This window comes from Ictalurus furcatus, chromosome 22, assembly GCF_023375685.1.
Source record: "Ictalurus furcatus strain D&B chromosome 22, Billie_1.0, whole genome shotgun sequence".
In the NCBI taxonomy this organism is placed as follows: Eukaryota; Metazoa; Chordata; class Actinopteri; order Siluriformes; family Ictaluridae; genus Ictalurus; species Ictalurus furcatus.
Genome location: NC_071276.1, coordinates 7,975,831 through 7,997,662, shown reverse-complemented (window position 1 = coordinate 7,997,662; position 21,832 = coordinate 7,975,831). Strand labels below are relative to the sequence as shown.

The following is a 21,832-nucleotide window of genomic DNA, read 5'->3' as shown; positions in this document are numbered from 1 at the left end:
GCGCAGTCTAACCTCCACACTCCTATACTGACAAGATGCAGCTACAGCAAGCAGAGGGAGGATGATCTCAGGCCTGGGAAGGACTCAAAGCTGTGTAAACGACTAGGGAAGGGACAGGGCTGGGCATTCATTAAAACCTCATCTGATGCAGGGTAAAAAGAAACACGACAGGCTAAACGATCTGACAATGGCATGTGAAAACCCATATCAGAGCGGTGCAGAATTAAACGGTTTAATGACCATAAAAAGGACAAAATTCCTGAAACATGACTCTCATTTTCATTATTCTGGTCTTTGATGACTGTAAAATAATGAAATAATTGAGTATGCCTTGGTTTTGTAGACCATCAGTATTATACACATGTAAACTGGAATAATGTACTCGTGCTAACACCCGTGTACGGTCAACTCAGCCTGAGAGTGTGTGGGAGAATAAAAGGGTTAGTAGTAGAAGATTATTTTAAGGGAATAATGATCACAAATAAATACACTTTACATTCCAGTTATGCCATACCATCAGCATTTCTCTAATAAATAATAAACAGGAAGTCCAGCAAAAGCAGGAGGTCATCACGACCTTGAAACACTACTGACTTCAGAGTCCAGACAAAGAGGATCCAAACATAAATGAGAAAGAAATAGAAATAATACCCAGAACAATGATGAAAAGAAAAAAAAAAAAAAACCCCAGACAGGCACACCTTTGCTTATCTTGATGACATGTATTTTGCATACCCCAGGTGGTACAGACTATGTGTATGTTATGGATGGCTACAAGTACTCGAGTACTTACAAGTGACAGCAATGATTCATCATGATAACATAATAAATGTGTGTTTTAATGTTCATCGAGGCATTTATTAATGTTAATTAATTGTCCAATGAGATTAATTTCCCCAGAAATGAAGCCATAATCTTCATTTTAAAATTTAGTGATTGGTTAAGTAGCATTTTATACAGGAACTACGGGTCAATTGGTTGGAATTACGTTGTGGGCGGGGTCTATGCTGACTGCACAGACAGCAGATGGTCAGCTTCAGAGCCTGAGATTGGACCGGTGAAGTTCCCTCATTCCCACGCCACAGTGGTACGAACTAGCTAAGTATGGCTTTAAAAACTACGCATTTAAACACATGCCGGGCGAAAACTAAGACAGTGCCTACTTGAATGACGTCTTTCACCAAAATTAGATGTGTGTGTGATGCTAGCAGCAGGTTTTATTCTCTGTTAATATACGTGTGTATACTTGCCCTGGCAAAAATGATGGAATCGCACACTTAGAGGATGCTCACCCGGCTTTTATACTCCAGGACAAATAAACAAATCACGGATAAGACACAAAACAATTTCTGTTTAATATCTGAACATTCCTCAACATATCGTAAAACATACCTCAAACAAATTTAATGAAATCCTTTTAATTAATGCCACATCATTTTGATTGTTTTCTTCAGGGTGAACATCCTCCAAGTGTGGTGATTCCATCATTTTTGCCAGGGTTTGTGTTTGTGTGTGCTTGCCATGGTCATCCTTGGCTCGCTTGTATGTCTTCATTGCAGCATGTACATCCTGAAGGTTCCCAGGTGTTGCCTCTGGACTTTAGAATCAGTTTTGAAAGGGCAACGACTGAATAAAGCTACTGCGTTAATGGAGAGCCTCCTGGCCTTTGCCTTTGATTTCTCATTGACATCTGACCATACAGGCAAACAAGAACGTGGCGTAAAAAAAATAATCAAATAAAATAAAATATTGGCGTCTTGTGACTGTTCCAGAAGTCCCTCTGTCTGCTGAATGAAATGCCACACCGCCTGATTTGATGTATGCAGTCAATACGAGTGAAGGTGATTGTTTATTGGCAAGTTTCTAGTGAAATGTTATAGAGCCACTAAGGATGGGGAATTCTGATAGAAATTGAGGGAACAGATGGAGATTTGTACCTCTTTCAGCCAGTCTTTGGTGGATCTGCTGGGGTCTTGGTGCCACACGTTGTGAACCGAGTCGGTCATGGCCACTGCACGCACACGTGACATCACATCATCTTCTCTTTGGATCATCTGACAGTGAGAGAAATAGAAATATATACGAGGTTAAGCAAGCGTTTTCCAAAAACAAAACGAAAAAAGTTTCTACATAACAGATGGACTCATCATCGACAACACACTCTGTATGTATACGCTAACCGCTAAGCATAAGATAAAGGAGCCACGGAAGGAGACAGCTCTGACAACAATAGGTTAACAATCACTTCATTTGATCCATTTTATAGGGACTAGAGCTACGCTTGGTGCTACATCAAAGTGTCCATGATCATTTGAATACAGTGTCTTCCCCAAGCACAGTTAAATTAAAGGGGGGTGTATAGAGATAAATGGAATCTATTAAGGAACTAAGACCTAATATATCACACGGCTGATAAGCTACTCTCGGGAGCATCCTGTTAAAGAAAAGGCTAGGAAGCAGGTAACACTTGCATGCATAAACACACACACACACACACACACACACACACACACACTCTTATGCATGCCTGGCTCAAATTCCTCCCTGGGTCTCAACAGTGCCCAAGGGAATAACAAATTCAAGGCTTTAAAACTCTTCAAAGTGTCAGTCAAACAGGGATATAACGCTGCTTAAAAGTAACCGAGCCCTAAGATCGTCTAGACGCCAAAGTTGTAGACAGTCTCGCCAAAAACTATAAAATAACCAGACCAGCGCAGAAAACATGTACGTCATTGGCAACCGCCTTTAGGGGCCTTTTTTTTTTTAAATAGGAATTGCGTAACACGAATGGCATTTAATTATCATAAATATCTGCATGTCATGACAAACAAGCGTGGAGTCATGTAAACAAAACCTCAGTGTAAACATGGCAGTTGGATAACAGGAGAAACCGCCGAGGAAATCTGTTTTCCATTGGGAACACGGTCTCATGCGCATCAGACGTACAGCGTCGCGCGCTTTTGATTGATATCCTTCAGCGACTTGTTTGATGCACCCACACACACACATACATACATGTGAAACATATAATCATCGATGTCGAAGTGTGCTCTTTTGTGCAGTCGAATGAGGAAGAGAAAAAAAAGCCGAATGCACGTAGGGTTAGAGAATAAGCATGTGAACGGATAAACTGGAATGAATTATGAATGATGTGATGGATAGATGAATGAATCCTATGATTCCCGTTCCCACATGCCCGTCAGCGTTAGTAGTTAGCGGCGAGAAGACGGACCGGGCAGCTGCTGCTCATCCGTCTTCGGCTTCGGAAAGCAAGCACAGCGATGCTAATGTGCTTGGACTTGTTGCGCAAAAAAAAAAAAAAAGAAAAAGAAAACCAACAAAGACAGATGTTGAGACATTTGCTTGCTCTCGCCCCTTCTACTTGTGCACTTGAGCATCTGGCCTGAAGATGAGACAGAAGAGAAAAACTGGTGGACGTTGCTGGAAATGGACTAAGTGGGTGAAAATCCTAACTGGGACTTCTCAGCCTCCCAAATTACAGTATGTTGGTTCTAATATTGTCAAGAAATATATTTCGTACTGTCCGTATGGAACCTCTCAAAGGCATACAGCTTACAGTAGAGGAAACTCATTTTCAGTCGGGGGATGTGTCAAAAAGCTTTCCTGATATGAGCTAAATCCTTAAGCTGAAAAGGTGATGCATGCCTCAACAACCATCCCCAACCACCACATCCCTTCTCTCTCTCTCTCTCTCTCTCTCTCTCTCTCTCTGCTTGACCTCCATCATAACATCTAGCATAAAATACAGCTAATTACTTGACTTTTTGGAATTTGAAATCACACTTTCTTTTTACAATAAAACCCCCAAAACAAACGACTTTCGTTTCGCCTATTTTATCTTGGACGTCGCAGACAGCATGTAGCGTGATACACACATGTGCATACAGCCCAACACACACACACACACACACACACACACACACACACACACACGCGCGCACACAACTGGGAATTCAACAATAAAAAACGAAAGAAGTGATAAGACATCTCTCTTGTGTGGAGATAAATACTCTTCCATTTCAGCATTGGCCGGAACAAAGGCAAAGGCTCTCCCCAATACTTACATCTGAACACACAGGCAATAAGACAATTATTTAGAGCTTTGATAATTATGTGTCAAAGGCAGCGCAAGTCACCAGATAATTAGGTGAGAACCGACTGGTAATCCACAATAGTGTCCCTGGGGAGTAGGCGGGGGGGAAAAAAATAAATCTGGATGAATGCAGGCAGACTGAAGTAGCGAATAAATAAATAAATAACGCACGCTTTTAAAGAGAGCTTGCTAACCGGCAAAAAGTACCAAGACGTGAAGATGCAGGACACACACACACACACACACACACACACACACACAGACGTGAATCCAGATGCTGGCTGATTCAGGAAGCCATGCTGTTCGTATCGTTGTTGAGCTCAGCCTAATGCACCCAAACTGCTGCTATAATCCGAGCACCCTGCCGCGTGGTAAAATGAAGCTTAAATATTTGATTGATTAACTGTCCAATTACGGACGGCGAGAGCAGCAAACGCCACATATGCTCGTACAATCGCTCGCTAGACTTGTGCGGTTCCATTTAAAGCTTGTGGCGCTATTCTGTGAGAAATTTCGAGGCCAAAATCACTCCCCACTTCAAGCTATTACTGAAGGAAACAAGATAATGGATGATGTGATGAGAAAGGCCGCCCGCGTGTAGCCGAAATGTTAAAGGAACACTCCAGCCAACAAATAAAAGATGCAAGCATTGATGAATCTATTGTAAACAGCTGTCTAACTACTGACTCTTAACAGCTTGACTCTAACGCAGTCGGGCGAGAGAGATTTCTCGGTTCTGGAATCTACAAACTCTTTCAGGTGGAATTGTTGACTGGGTTGTTAACTTTTCTTTTCTTTTTTCCCAACTACAGTGCTGTGAAAAAGTATTTGCCCCATCCAGATTTCTTCTGTTGTTGTGTACATCTCATACTAAATAGTTTTATTTAGTTGGGTTATTTTGTTTTGTATTGAAGCAAAAAAAAATTTAAGGTCACCTTAATCACAATATTGTCTTATTCAGACTAAGGTCAATAATTAGATTACTGCTGTCCATGTAAACGTAGTCAGTGTGCTGCTGCATAATCCATTTGCGCTTGAGTTCCGACTTACGGGCTGAAGACCCGACATTCTCCTCTAGGATTTTCTGGTAGAGAGCAGAATTCATGTTTCCCTCAATTATTCCCTCAGGTGTGTTTTGGAAAATTTCAGATGAGCCTTAATGTTCTGGGTTAGCAGTGGTTTTCACCTCGTAACTCTTCCACGAATGCCATTTTTGTCCAGTGTCTGTCTGATAGTGGAGTCATGAACCTTTATTGAGGAAAGAGAGGCCTGTAGGTCCTTTGATATTGTTCTTGACTCTTTTGTAACTTCCTGGATGAGTCGTTGCTGTGCTCCTGGAGGATTTGTGGAAGTTCGGCCACTTCTGGGAAGGTTCACTACTGTGCCAAGTTTTTCCATTTGGAGATAACGGCTCTCACTGTGGTCCTTTGGAGTCCCAGAGACTTTGAAATAGCTTTGTAACCCTTCCCAGACCGACGTCTTTCAATCACCTTCTTCCTCATCATTTCTGGAATTTCTTTCAATTTTAGCAGAGTGCGTTATTTGGTAAGGCCTTTGAACCGACTTCATGCTGTTGAAAAAGTGTTGGTTTGATTGAACAGGGTTCGCTGTAATCAGGTCAGGTTGCATCTACTCCAGCTGAACACCATTATGAATGCAGTTTCATAGCTTTGGGGAATTAGTAACTATAGGGGCAAATACTTTTTCACAGCACTGTACACCTTTATTAACTAATAAAGGAAGCTAGAGATTAATGGGAGAAATGTAGGTGTATTTGTGTCATGGTTGCCGGGTTCTCTAGTAACCAAAGGCTAATGAATGTAAATGCAACAATGGTAAAAATGTAACAAGAGAAACAACACGTGAAACACTAGTTTCATCCTGGGATTCAGCCTGATATCACACCTTTAGTTATGCCACACTTTGCTGCAACCCCTCAAGTCTTATCTGACCTCTGGACCCAACTGGGGCTCGGTGGTGGAAAGCAGAGTGCCACAGCTCTTCACTTGCTCCGGAAGGCACAGGGCAGCCCTCAGATTTGCCCTTTGGCCTTTAGCATAGGCTGGAAAAACAGCAGCCGCTGCCCTAAGGGCTGCAACACCCTCCACAGGAAGAGACAACACTCGCGCTTTCCCTTGCTTTGAAGCGGAGGTTGCGAGGCCCGGCCATTCTTTGTCTTTAGAACAGGAAGGAAGGCTTAAGCACCAGGATGCTATGAGGCCCCGGGGAGCTGGAGTGTGTGTGAGAGGGGAGATCTGTCTAACCTGTGTGTGTCCGCATGCGAGTTTATATAATCCAATTGTGTAGCTAAGGTCACATGCATTTGGACGCGCTGCGGTGGTGTATAATAGGGAGCGGCAGCCAGGTTTTGATTAATGAACGTCAGGGAGTGGAGGCGATAACTTCCTCCTCCATTTCCTGTCTCTCAGCAGCCTGCCACGTGCATGCGGGGTGCTGTCGTCCACTGTGGATGGGATGGGTGCGTGTGGGTGGACGGACATAAAAAGGATATTGGTGAACTGCTGAATAGCAGGGCTGGGGACAGGGTATGAGGATGACACCCCACCACCCCCCACGACACACACACACACACACACACATACACGTACCAGTGCAGACACGTCAGAAAGAGTGGCTGAGGAAAGGGAAGCTGGGTAAATATTTACTGACACAGCACAAGCGGCGAGCGCTCGACACCTACTGGAAACAAAAGCAGGAGGAGAAGGAGCCGTGTGCCAGGAAAGAGCCACTGCTGCTCCACTCCACCTCCCAACAAAATAGGAGGAAATAGGGAAGCACGCGGTGGATGACTGAAAGCGGGGGATGGGAGCGACAATCACAAGCCACAGAGACTAGACGCACGCACGCACATACACACACACACAAACACATTATACACACACACACACATATATATCTCCCTATACACAGATATATACACAAACACACACAAACATATTATCCAATCACAACAATGATGGGTGATATGAAAAAAACATCACATCACGATACTCACACATTTCTATGATAAAAGAAACGGCAAATGATACATAGGTTCGCTAATAAACTACCAAAACAAAACAAACACCCTTTTCAAAAGCTGAGTTCAATGTGCCAATATTTATCACAATATCATCATTATTATACCATTACGTTACCAAGCCCTAAATCACAGAACTGCCATTTATGTTTCTTATACAAGTGTTATATCAAATAAACGTGTTAGAAATGCATTAAACCCCTATCACTTTAATACGGCCATGTCATACGCATTTCAAACGGCCCAGATTTAAAAAAAACTAAACAAACATTATTAGCTGCTCATATACTACACTCAGCTTCATACTGTGTTATAAATGGATTATCCCCTTATTATAAGAGATATCAAATTCCTTCATGAAGCAGAGGAACATCGTAGCAGGTAAACCGGTCCCTGCCGGAGTTGTGACGTCATCACAACGTGCTTTCAGCCAAAACCCTCTTACGTTCCACGTGCGTCGAACATGAGTACCGCTAAAAGGTCTCATTTACCAACAAACATCGCTGCGAAATACCGTGCGAAGCAATTTTTCGTGCAATTGCAATCACGCCGACTGAAGTACTACTCCGCAAAATAAACAAACAAACAAATAGATAGATCATTTTTTCAAAGCCGCAGCAAAAATAAAGCATTTTTGATCGCAATGATCAGAAGAAGAAGAAAAAAAACCCTCACGAAATCCTATTCGGATTGATAAACACTACGCTGACTCGATTCGCTTTATAAATTACCGCATACGGATATGATCTGCCCGTAAATGCTGACTTTTACAACTGTATACACGCGTTATAAGTGGTAACACTTACTCGAAGCCTGTCTTTACTCTTTACGAGGTCTTTGTACACGTATCATTTAAAACCTGTATATGCAACGAATACCATATTTATAGATCGGTACACACGATACGCACGGGATAACGTATTTAACAAGCGGCGCTCGAGCATTTACGGCTGCTGTTTAATTACGGCGCTATAAATTAAAACGTGCGTCGCCGCTATAGGTTGAGGAAAGGCGTATGCGCTTCTCAGACACGGGTCTATCGGACAAGCCCGGAGAGGTTTTTACAATCGTAAATAAATCAATCGGGCGATTAATCGTTTATGAGTACAGAGATGCAAGATTCGTTCGTCGGGCAAGCATGCTTGAGCTTATTTACTTAACCAAATCCTGACGTATATACATCTCGGACGCTCATGAGTTCCTCGATAAACATCCTACACGTGTTATGAAGTCGTCATAGATATAAGATGAGCCTTTTAATTAAAGTGTTAAACACACTGTGGACCGATACAGAGATACAGACCGTACGTATGCTGAGCGGACATACGGAAGGTGCAAGGATGCATGGAAGATTTAGACACGCTGGTCTTTTACGAGCGAAGTGACGAGCAGAAATGCTGAGCAAGAGCCAAAAGTGACTCAGTCAGAAGTGGGTAAGTTTAGCTGGAGCACCAGCTTTTATGTGGCATCAAATGCACATGAATTAAACCATCTTATATAAAGTGATGCATACAGGACTCAACAACTGCCGTGTAGTGAGGAAGGAATTGTAAGTAGATGTACTCTTGCTGTAGGGTGTGTGTGTGTGTGTGTGTGTGTGTGTGTGTGTGTGTGTGTGTCGGAGAGACAGCTGGACCTGGCACATGGCTGTAGAAGCCCTGGTTTAAAACGTCTCCACCATGGTAAGAGGGACAGTGTGCTGCATACAGTGTGTGTGTGTGTGTGTGTGTGTGTGTGTGTGTGTGTGTGGTCTTGTCAGCATGAATTCAATCATTTTCTGTTCCACTTAGCAATGTAAAAGTCTAAAATACACAAAAACAGCAAGTGAAACAATGATGCTTTCTGCATTCTGATTTCTTTTGCTATGGATACAATAATGAAGACATAAATTACAATAATTATGAAAATTAAAAATGTACAATGCTTTTTTCCCCGTCACTCTGCTAGTGGAACCACGTCAGTGCCTGCAAGTCTCACAATACCACACTGGGAAAAAAAAAAAAATAATAACCTCAAAAATATAAAGCTATCTGAAAGCAGCAACAAATAAAGAAAAAATAAAACTTTAATTAGATCTCTAATTGACGACATAACGCTTACGCAATCGCACGGCGGATAACAAAACACAAACACGTGTACGGAAATGGAAGTCAATTGGCAATACTCAGGTTAATGGACGTTTACGTTTCTCATACACTGATTAATCCGAGCCGGGTGAAGAAAAAAAAAACGACATGAAATCAGATCCATGAAAACAAACCGGCTTTTTTTTTTTTTTTCCTTTCGCTCGAACGCGGTGTGAAGGAAAAAAAAATAAAATAAAAAAATGTCCAGACTGAAATGTAATTTCTCAGCACACCTTCGTGTTTATGCAAAGTCCACGGCAATTAAAGGATGGCACCTAACTCTAATTTGCAATTAGAATTGCATTCCTCTCACGGAGCGAGATTTCAGACCGGCTGCTAATTAAAGTCCTGCATTAATTAGGGGAGATTTTTTTAAAAAAAAAAAAAAAAAAAAAAAGGGGGAAAAAAAAAAAAGGGAAATATGTCGAGAGAGATGACAATAAAGACGTCTTTATCAACTACGAGTATTGACGATCGGCCGCTGTTAGTCAGCTACTTAAGTCTGCTTTGTCTATACAGGAAAGGCCGCCTTCGTCCTGTCTCTTTGGGCCGGGCCATAAAATAGAAAGCTAACCTCAATATTTTCCCCCTCTCCGCTCGGGGACTTGCTGGCCCATTAAACTTCCCTTCCCAGGTGTCATCCTGCACATTTCCTCCATGAAACTCTCGTATAATTAAACTTTCCTAATGATTTATAAGCTATAATAATAGCCGTGAGTATTTCAGAGCAGGTTAAACCGACACCCTTTAAGTGCACGCGTGGGGCTGACGCTGTTTTAACAGGGTTTTGGATCATTGACTCGCACGGCTGAGAGAGAGACACGGGCTGGAGGAAGAGACACGGAGATAGAGGAAGACGCAAGGCGGTTGTAACTCGCACAGCCGGCTGACACGCAAACACACACACGCTCGGGCTGGGGTCAGGCCGCCTGAGGTGTTTACAGCAAGGCCCCTCTCGCAGTCACAGCGCTGAGACAAAGTGGCCGTCTGACAGAAATATCACCTCACTGAGTACACAGCAGCGTTAACGCCGGCTATTCAGGACGAGCGCAGAGTACACACACCGCTTCAACTGCCTCAACAGCAACGCCACGGCCTTCTTACAGCAGGACAGGAGTACAGATCATCAATAAAGTCTGCTTAGATTGCTTTCTCCCCCCCCAAGTCAAACGGAGATAATAAAACACACAGCACACAGAGAGAGAGCGTAACAAAGTGAACTGATTTAAACAGGAAGCAGAAACAAAAACGGGCAGGACAAATGAAGTAAACAACAACAAGAAAAAGTAAACAAGACAATGCTTAATCCGCTGTGGGGAAAAAAAACATGTTCTTAGTCAGGAAATAAATAAAAAGAAAAGAAAAAGAGGCAAAAAGAGTGAAACAGGAAAAAGAAAAAAGGAAAAAAATACTAAATCCAAAAGTGAGAAACTAAAACGAAAAAAAAAAAGAAGAGAAAATGAAAGAAAGGGGGGAAAAGAAAAGAGGAGAAAAGAAATTCAAGAAAGAAAATGAAGCAACTAAAGGAAACAAAATGGAAAGAGGGGTAAAGAAAAGAAAAGACCAAAAGAGGGGGAAAAATTGCATGGACAAAAAAAGAAAATGGAAAACAACCGAAGAAATGAAAAGAAAAAAAAAAAATAGAAAAAGAAAATGATCAACTAAAGGAAAGAAAAAGAAAAGAATAGAATAAACTCCCCTAAACTATTGTGACAGTTTCTTTGCCTGCCCTGGAGTGCATGGACAGGTCAGGTGTGTGTGTGCGTGTGTGTTTGTGTGTGTGTTTGAGAGAGGGAAAGTAAGAGCGAGAGAGAGAGAGAGAGAGAGAGAGAGAGAGTGTTTGTGAGTGTGGGAGTAGTCGTGTGTGTGACAGTTTATTATCTGTATGTGATCATAAATGTGTGGGTTTATGTAAGAGGTGGTTCTGATAGAATGTGTGTGTGTGTGTGTGTGTGTGTGTGTGTGTGTGTGTGTTGTCCTATGGATGTCAGCACCAGGTTAATCCCCCTCCTTCTTGCCCAGACTAGCTTTATATGTTTTGTCTAAACTTCGTGAGACGCTCTGCCCATCTTTGGAATCACATTTTTTTTTAAAAAAAAAAAAGAAAGAAAGAAAAAAAAGAAAGAAAAAAAGGGGGAAGCAATAGCTAATGAACGTGACCAATCCCCTCTCGCCTATCAGCTATCTGTCTCTAATGCTCCGTCTCCGCAGCCGAGGGGGAAAGAACTCCTGAGCCCTCCAAAAATGAGCCTCTGATAGCCCTGTTCTCGACGGCAGCCGGCCGCCAAAATTAATGGAAATATATAACAATCTGAAATTAACTTCCCATAGCCACCAGCAACGTTTTAACCAGGAGTCGCCAAGGAGAGGGGGGGGGGGGGGCGTGAGAGACGGCGAGGAAAAGAGAGAAAAACCCATTATGACTGCACACCCGAGCTGCTCTCTCTCTCTCTCTCTCTCTCTCTCTCTCTCTCTCACACACACACACACACACGAAAAAGAGTGTCGGAGAACGCTTTGCTAAGAAAATCGAACTTTTTAAAAGTCGTACAGTTACAATAAACACGTTTCAGTCGTGAAGGTTTTGTCCAGATTAATTACAATTAAAAAAAACACACGTTTGACACACACACACGGACCTCTGCTACCATTCCGAGCTTCAAACGTTTGCCTGAAATAGTTCATACTTTACAAAGTATTTTTTCAAATCCAGCACAAAAACAAGACTCGATATATTCAAGGAATAAAATGACGTTTAACTGTACCATATTAAATAATAATCACCAGACTTTATTACACTACTATAACACTTCTACAGCTACTACACTGTCACTAGTAACAGTGATAGAAAACTAGTTATAAGTAAAATATATATATATATACACATACATATACACACACACTACTGGTCAAAAGTTTGTGGACACCGGACTGAAACGTTTCTCATGATGTTAATAAGCTTTTGATCTGAAGGTGTGTGATTAAATGTGTGAAACCGGTGTTGTAGAGCAAAATATAATCGTGCCGACATATTCATTTCTTTCATTAGAAAACCAACATTTTATTCACAAAAAAATATATTTTTTTAATGGACGACTCGGAGCGAAATATTCGGAAAAGCAGCCAATAAGAGTCCAGCGTAGGTGTGAACTCCTTTAATACTGTTTAAAAAGCATCTCAGGGGAAATTCCTCAAGAAATCGGTCGAGAAAACGCCAAGAATACATTTCTGGAAAGTCTCGGCAAAAAACGTGTCTACTTTGAAAATGTTAAAATATTACATTATTTTGGATTTTTTATCACAGCATGATTCCCATAGTTCCATTTGTGTTACTCCAGAGTTTTGATGACTTTATTATTATTATAAAATGTGGGGAAAAAAATAAAATAAGGAATGAGGGTGTCTAAACTTTTGATGGGTTTTTGATGAAACTTGACACACACACATTTTATATATATATATATATATATATATATATATATATATATATATATATATATATATATATATATATATACACCCCCCATGTCCATGTGAACAACACAGAAGTTCAACAGATGTTACCTTGCAATCTGAATTATGGAGTGAGAAAGAAAGCCTACTTCACAGATACACTAATTGATGTTATTCACAAACACATATAGGCAGCTGAACACAAAGGAAGTGTAATAATTAGCATCGGAGGAATAAAAAAGTAAATGTTGTCGTGCAATCGGTTTATTGATGGTTGTCACGCTGATGTGTATTAGTATCTTTTACTTTCTGATTAGCACAATGTCCATTATTATCCTTCATTACTGAGGATATTATTACAGAGAAAGCCCATGTCACTCAAACACAAAGAGACAAAGTGTGGAATTTTCGAGAAAAAGGAGGCAGCCCGCTAAACACAGCCGCGCTGACCTTTCATCCCAGGAAAGAAAAAAAAAAAGACCCATAAAGCAGAATTATCTTTTTAACTATTAAATTGCTGTCAACGATTTGTCAGAGTGTAGTCATTACGAGTCTCGGCTGAAAGGAAAACATTTTATTTAGTTAGTTTGGAAAGGCGAAAGATTTTTTTTTTGCCACGATGAAGGTAAGTTTGAATGCGGTGATTATCTTGTCATTTGGGGGGTTTATTTATTTATTTACCCCCCCCCCCCCAACTCTTCTTTCATTTTTCTCTTTATGATAATCATGACTGGGGGAACCGGTGTCGATTTTTGCCATCTCCTTTGTTCGGTGGCGTGTTTGACACCTTCAGACAATGCGCCGGATGACGCTTGTGTTCGGGACACAGAAATCATAAAGTACTCTTTCTTTCGATGGAAACAATAGTTCTGATCTGTCATGTCCAAAAAATGGGATGTGCTCTCGCTCTCTCGGTTTTTTTTTTATATGATTTTTTGAAAGGACCAAAATGAGATGAATATGTGCCATCTATCAGAGACAGCTTGGTTTCTTCTGATGAAACTTCGAAAGTTTTAAATACTCATATGCAATAAACTTTTCTGATGAAGTGGTGTGTGTGTGTGTGTGTGTGTGTGTGTGTGTGTATATATGAGAGAGAAAGTGGAGGCGCTGAACTCTTGGTGTGTGTAGGGGTCAAGTTTTTCTGAGATCGTACCTCAGAGAGCATACAGCAGGAACAATAAGGGCACAGTGAGTAATATATATATATAATATATATATATACACACACACACACACACACACATATATATATATATATATATATATATATATATATATATGTGAGACACATCGATAAAAAGCGATGAACACTTGAGCGATATCATAAACACAAATTAGACAAATAAGTAAAATTAGTGTAGAATTCCCGCTCTGTTCGCACATCTACAGTCGTTTTATGCAAACGCTGGAACAAAGGACAGGCAGTGCCCCCTAGTGTTTTCATCAATGAGAAAAGACCAAATCAAGAAGCCATCTCCCACAACATACAGAGAAAGAGAAAGAAAGAGGGGGGGGGGAGAGAGAGAGAGAGAGAGAGTTGAGTCACTGGGGAGGTGGCATCACATATGAACAGCCTGAAGAGGCAGAACTGGCGAGAGAGAGAGAGAGAGAGAGAGAGAGAGAGAGAGAGAGAGAGAGAGGGAGGAGGGTAAGAGGTTGTGAGGAGGGGGGATGGGTGTCTATGTGGTGGAGGGGGGGTATTAGAAGAATTCTGACATCACCAAGATGTTTTTAATGTTCCATGGAGAGCAGAGAGAGAGAGAGAGAGAGAGAGAGAGAGAGAGAGAGAGAGAGAGAGAGAGCGGGCGGGCGGGCGGTAGGCCATGCATGAAAGTGGATGTCAGGCAGTCCGGAGGAATTGTGCACTATTAAGGCCAGTATCAGGAACGCAGAGAGGAAGTGGCTCTGAAGGACATGCATGGACGCTCAATCATTAACCATCTAAGTGTAAAGTCTCAATCACAACGCAACCACACACACACACACTATATATATATATACACACACACACACACACACACACACACACACACACACAACCAGTCAAAATTTTAGACACATCTCATTTTTATTTTTTCTCTCCACATTTTATAATAATAAAGTCATCAAAACTCTGGAGTAACACAAATGGAACTATGGGAATATTGTGATAAAAAAAAATCCTAAATAAATCAAAATAATTTAATATTTTATCATCTTCAAAGTAGACACGCTTTTTGCCGAGAATTTCCAGAAATGTATTCTTGGCGTTTTCTCGACTGATTTCTTGAGGAATTTCCCCTGAGATGCTTTTTAAACAGTATTAAAGGAGTTCACACCTACGCTGGATTCTTATTGGCTGCTTTTCCGAATATTTTGCTCCGAGTCGTCCATTAAAAAAATATTTTTTTTGTAAATAACATGATAGTTTTCTAATGAAAGAAATGAATATGTCGATTACACCGATTTCACACATTTAATCTTACACCTTCAGATCAAAAGGTTTTTATCATCATGAGAAACATTTCAGTCCGGTGTCCACAAACTTTTGACTAGTTGTGCGCGTGTGCATCAGTGTTTTTCTTCCTTAGGCACAGCAAGTGTTTTTGCGGAGCACCTCAAGCCAAATGACCGTAAAAAGGCATTTATTCTCATTAAATCTCAAACATGTTATTTGGTGTAATGGCTTTTGACTGTAAGTGCAATAAGTGCCAGCTTTCTTTCATAAACATGGTAAGCATAATGGTCGAAAACAAGATGAAAATAACTTAAAATTTCTTAGAATACTTTAAACACCCCCGGAACCATATATATTATATATTATATATATATATATATATATATATAAGCAAAACCATGAGTTCAATGGCACTTTCTTACACTTTTCTTAACACTCTGGCATTGTTCAACCTAATATCTATCCAGCACATCTGTAGTGCATTCACGATCACCACCACAGAGAAAAGAATAGACAGCTTGTTGACATTCCCAATAAAAGTGCCCTTATTTTTCCATTATAAACACATTTCGAGTCAACCAGCTTGCTGTTCTTTGCTCAGTACATGATAGCATGTCAAAATGTTTGTTACTGATAATCGCACACATACTACAGATGCAGCGGAGAGAGCTTAAGCTAGGGGGGGAAAACCCCCCCAAAACACTAGCTCATTCCTGTAACGTCGCCAAAACGAAATTATTTAGCACTAGTGCTGGACCAACTCACAGTTACTATGCATTCCAAAGAATATTACTGAATCAGACACATTCAATCAGAAATGCACAAAAAAAAGAAGAAGAAAAAAAAACCCCAAAGAAACGATAAAAAAAAAAAAAAAAAAAATTGAATGGAAATAAATGTTTAAACAAATCTCTTTACACACTTTAGTTACTATACACAACATGACTGGCTCACACAACACTCACCAACCACACATAGATGCCAAAACATTTTAATAATGCAATAATAAATCTGAGAAATATTAGAAATACAAGTCTTTCGGTAATAAATTTAATGCATAGCCATTTGTAAAGACGCTTGTATCTCTGAATGGAATTGCTGTTTAATGTCTTGAATGGTTGAGATTATCTAATGTCTTTTCATTTAAAAACAATAAAAAAAATCCCTTTTGAATTCAATTGAAACCCAACGAATCTTTAATTGAATCGATTCGGCCAGCCCGAAGATTCATATCCCTATTTAACATGCAAAAGGAAGGACATGCGATTGTAGTTCACATGAAGATACTTGACAATACTGCTATCACCACATCATCCAGCTTTAACATATACAGGAATATACCTGCCCACACACACACACACACACACTTGCTCCCCTACAGCTATTCTGATCTGCATCCACCATATCCGAGTCTCACACATCCTTGCGTTTGATTGCAGGTGTGTATGAGTATGTGTGTTTTCCCCTAGTCAGCATTTCCCCTGACTCGGAGAGCAGCAGCGGGGCGCGACCCCACACCTTGCAGAGCTCATATCCCTTTCCACAGTGGCATCAAAGCCACTCAACGCTACGAGTCACAGGCACCCAGTCTCTCCTGCCCCCCCCCCACATCCCCCACTCAACCCACCACCCCTCTCTTCTCTCTGACCAATATTTCACTGGGCGTGCCATAATTCACAGCACATAAAACCTTAAAATGGCACATAAAACAGTTCATCTCTTTTCAGTGTCGGTTTCCTAGGCTTAAAAATTAAATATGTTTTACCGCAGGTACATAACTAAAGCACAGAGTTTTAAAAAATGGCCTCGTAAAAGGCCCGGGGGCAGGGAAATTGGCCACGGTGATACGATGATGGGGAAGCTTGCTGACTCACCGAGAGAGAAAGGTAGTGATAAAATAATGGCCAGGAAGGACAAGGTAGCTTCTCGTGCCTGCAATGACGGATACACACTTTCATACACCCGTCTTCAACATGTGTGCTTACAGATTATGAGTTATCAGTGAGAGACCATAGAGGAAGCAAAGCGTTCCAGAACGCTAGAGAAGAAAACCTCGACCCACGACCCCTCGTTTCTCAAATGCTCGAACACATTTTGGAAAAAGGGCCATAAAACACTCCAACACGCAATCAAGTCTGGCTGAAAAAAAAAAAAAAAAAAAAAAAAGGATGGATGGCAAATGAAACTAAAGGAACAAAAAGAAGGAGGAAAGAGACAGAGCCAAGGAGAGGAAGGAAAAACATCTGAACCGTATTGACAGCAAGCGAGAGGGGGGGGGTGGGGGTATCTCTACTTTGAAGAGCCAATATCTGACGTTCGACAAACTTGCAGAGTTCAGTGACATTTGAAAAATATGAGGGCGATCCTTCTCTCTTTCATCAAAAGACCCTTCCAGATGCTTCTCTCTTCTCTGGGGCTTCATGGGCCTGTTCTTCCTGGAATACGCCTTATGCCAAGTTATGCTTGATTATTAAAGCTGGGTCCAAAATGGTGCTCCTTTTTCCATATAAACTAGAAATTACATCTGAAGCAAACTTTACATGATAGGGTTTATTGTCAGGACACTAACCCGCCGCTATACATAGTGGGATTTCACTTAATATTCGTGCACTAAATATTCTCCACTATGCTTTTAAATGATTTGAAAAAGGCAAAACTCCCAATAAAGTAGATAAGGTGTGGTTTTGGATATACCGGGGATTTACGACGTGTCGGATTTACAAGCAGAAAAAGAAAAACATGTCTCGTTGAAAGAAAACTTGGAATTCGGTATGTATAAGTATACTGTCATGAAATCAGTAAGGGAACTCTGAACTACAGTTCCCAACAGCCACTGCTTCATTGTCACATGACCACCCGCACCTGATTCACGTTCCTGGTAATTAGCACTCCTGTATATAGTCACAGTTTGCAATGCACTCTTTGTCTCACGTTATTGTCTCACTATACCTTTGTCTATGCTGACGTATTTTGTCTTTGCCAAAGTGTTTTGTTTCCTAGTTGTAGAGAGTTTCGTTTGTTTGCTTCCTGATAAATGTTTAAGAATCTGCGCTTGCTTCCGTCGCCGACTTTGTAAAGTGACGTATGCGTAATGAACTGTGTGATGCTGCGTAATAATTAGCACGTGCAGATTTCAGAATCGGGATCATGTGACATCACTTTTAAAATCAATTCTAAGCCTGGTTCATTTCCCATCCAGAATTTAGAATAAATTCCTTTTAAGAACAAACGTCTAATAATATAGCAAAAGAAATAGTCCTCTAATCAGATTCATATTTGGCCAGATTAATTAGAATGGATAAAATCAAAGCGCCAGAGAGAGACAAGTGAACGGATGGATGGATGGATGGATGGTGTGAGTGAGTCTAGCTTTCAGGCCAAAGAACGCGGAGACAGGACAAAAACAAAGCAGACTAGGCGAAGCAAACAAAGCCGAGAGAGCGAGAAAAAGAGATGGAGGCGCTCGTTCCGGAGCAGAGTGAAGCAGTAGACCTCATGCCCTAAACTCAGTGGGAGTGAGAGAGTTGAAGAAAGACAGAAAGGCCGTGCGAGAGAGCACGAGAGAAGACTCGGGGGTTCAGGGTTCTTTTGTGCTGGAGGGCAGAGGCGGCTCTCGATTCCTTCACATCCTCCAAATTTAGCCGGACGAAAGAACTACTAGATTGGCGGCCTGTGCTCTGAAAGCTCTACAGAGCCTGGACAAAAACAAGGGATTTCTAGTCAGGTTTAAGACGTGTGCAGTCTGACAATCCAGCCGGACCTGAAAATCGCTGCTAGAACACCGCTGACATCAGGAGAGGGATGCAAGTGTGTGTGTGTGAGACAGGGTGAGAAAGGAGATATTACTGCAATGGAGGATAAGATGAAGGAGCAGACTTTTGGATCTCCACACTGACAATACAGAGATAACTAATAGAGCGTACACGTCTCATAACTAATGCTGCTAATCCAAAACCAGAACTCTCTCTACCTATGGAACCTATGTACCCATGAAAGGAGTCCTCTTAAGCTTGTAGAGTAGCTACTAGTGACAGGCCTGAGTATTAAAATACTACTAAAAATTTGCAAATTGATTTGTTCTGGAAGGAAGAAACAAACAAACAAACAAAACCCCGGGGTTGTCATTTCTTTTTCTTTCAAATATGTAAATGCGTTGGCTTTCAATACTGGAGGCAAGCCAAGGATGCCAATATTTTCTCTCTATCTTCGTATAAAAAACACTTCCGAGAAAACAGTGCAATCCTTGTGAGACATTAAAATCCCAACCAAAAAGCATGGTGTGCATCTTTTCCCCTGGCTGAATCCCACACGGTGTTCTATCAGCCATGTAACGCACAGCATATGTCATGTTACACCCCGTGTAGTGAGCAAATGCAGTGACGAGGAAGCCATTTTGGATTCAGCCTACCTTGAAGAAATGCATGGTAGCATAATGTACCGAGCTAATCAAGCTAAATACGAGTTAGCTCATTAAAACATTCGACATATTAACATTTAATGATAAAGCCATGGCACTGCCTCTCAAAGCTATCAGAAAAAGGGGGGGGAAAAAACAACAACCCCCAGTTAAATAAGAGCATTATGGGTAAACTGTTTCTGTACTGTACTACCTGGACAAGCTCTGTAGGTTTAGATTCTGTGAACCCCTCCAGTATAAATACATACACACTGCACACACTGCTGCAGATTCGACTACCCGACCTGCATGCGCAACTAAGGTCCCACTCTTTATATAAAAAATAAATAAAATTAAATAATAATAAAAATAAAAAATAAAATTAAAATAAAAAAACCCCCAACATTTTTAACCTTCCTATTGCAGCAGAAATGGAAACACTATTAAGATATTGGCGCCAAAGTTTTCACTCTCAGCCTTCTCCACTCTCCCAGAGCAGGTCGGGGCAGGGGGATATGCACGGTGCTTGATATGAACTTGGCGTAACTCTGTCTTGGGGAAAAACAAAGTGATCAATGAGGGTAGACGAGGCGAGGCTCCCTAGGACAGGGCCAATCAATGCTGCAGAGAAACCTTGCCAGGGGCCCTTATGGAAATGGGAGCGCGTCCGGTAACCTCGGGAGCAAAACAGGCGCGCTAGATCAATGGCGCTCCGACAGAAAAAGCTCACAGCTATATCACACCGCAGCACAGTAAATATGCAATGATGAATCCCATAAGGCTCACGGTGAACCCTTAAACTGGAGAGAGAGTGTGTGTGAGAGAGAGAGAGACAGAGAGAGAGAGAGAGAGAGAGAGAGAGAAAGAAAGGCAGGAGGCTGGATGTGTAGATTAGCAGAGAATGCTGATTTTGTTGAAGGTAAAAAAAAAAAAAAAAAAGAGAAGAGAGAACAGAAAAGAGAAACAATAGTTGTTTGAGATGTAATGATTTTCAATTACGCTGTCATGGAAACACTCGTGGGAGATGGAGGGGTCTGACAGAATGTGAAAAGATTTTGGCCTTCGTTAAGTAATAGCCAATCGTTTAATATTCGCCCATGCGACCGAAGACTGGATAGACACACGAGGGTGGAGAAAAATGTTAAAACATGGATTGTGATTAAGGTCTACTAACCCAATGAGTAACACTACACTACGTACACTGAAAAGGATTTTACAAAACCAATTAATATGTAAAAAAAAACCAAAACAGATATTAAATGTACAGTCAGATGCTTATTACTGCATAGAACATGGTGTTGTACTGATTTATAACACAACTAATCACTTTATATATGGCCCAGCTTGAAATTACACACAGACTGTAGAATACACACAACCTTTATTATATATACAGTGGGGTACATATAATAATAGTCCACTACTAACTACTGATTACGTAACCATTCATTAAGTAAAGAATAAAACCCAACAGGATGTGCTGTTATTGTAAAAGGAACGTGATGTAGTCCGAGTGAAGCTACCGATATCTTCAAGCAACTGTGCCGTTTTTATTCATTAAAGAGCAGCACATCATACATTTGATCTTTTTGGAGTAGCGTTTATTGCTGGGGAACGTCTGCGGAACAAGTTAGTTCCTGTTACTTTACAGTAGATATAAACAGTCACTCCCACATCAGCCTTCTCTCTCTCTCTCTCTCTCTCTAGGTCTACTGAGAAACTGCAAAGCCCTCCATCCTGGGTATCTTCCCATGTCACAACACTTACAGCTTTACTCTGAATGCTACAAAGTTCTGACACTGGAGACTCCTTCCAAAAAGTAACGAGACATCCTCCTTTCAGAAAGCTCATTTTTGTTTTAAAACTCTGTTTATATGGCATGTCCACCATACAGTATCTCACAGAAGTGAGTACACCCCTCACATTTTTGTAAATATTTGATGATATCTTTTCATGTGACAACACTGAAGAAATGACACTTTGCTACAATGTAAAGTAGTGAGTGTACAGCTTGTGTAACAGTGTAAATTTGCTGTCCCCTCAAAATAACTCAACACACAGCCATTAATGTCTAAACCGCTGGCAACAAAAGTGAGTACACCCCTAAGTGAAAATGTCCAAATTGGGCCCAATGTGTCAATATTTTATGTGGCCAACATTATTTTCCAGCACTGCCTTAACCCTCTTGGGCATGGAGTTCACCAGAGCTTCACAGGTTGTCACTGGAGTCCTCTTCCACTCCTCCATGACGACATCACGGAGC

The 21,832-nt window shown here is 41.1% G+C and overlaps 1 protein-coding gene across 1 annotated transcript in view; it reads right to left on the bottom strand.

Moving 5' to 3' along the window:
* Positions 1-21,832, bottom strand: part of fam172a (family with sequence similarity 172 member A) — a 188,006-nt gene that overhangs the window by 48,831 nt on the left and 117,343 nt on the right. The window contains exon 9 of the mRNA XM_053654004.1: positions 1,938-2,054. Within this exon, the coding sequence (XP_053509979.1) occupies positions 1,938-2,054 (117 nt within the window). The remainder of the gene's footprint in view (positions 1-1,937; positions 2,055-21,832) is intronic.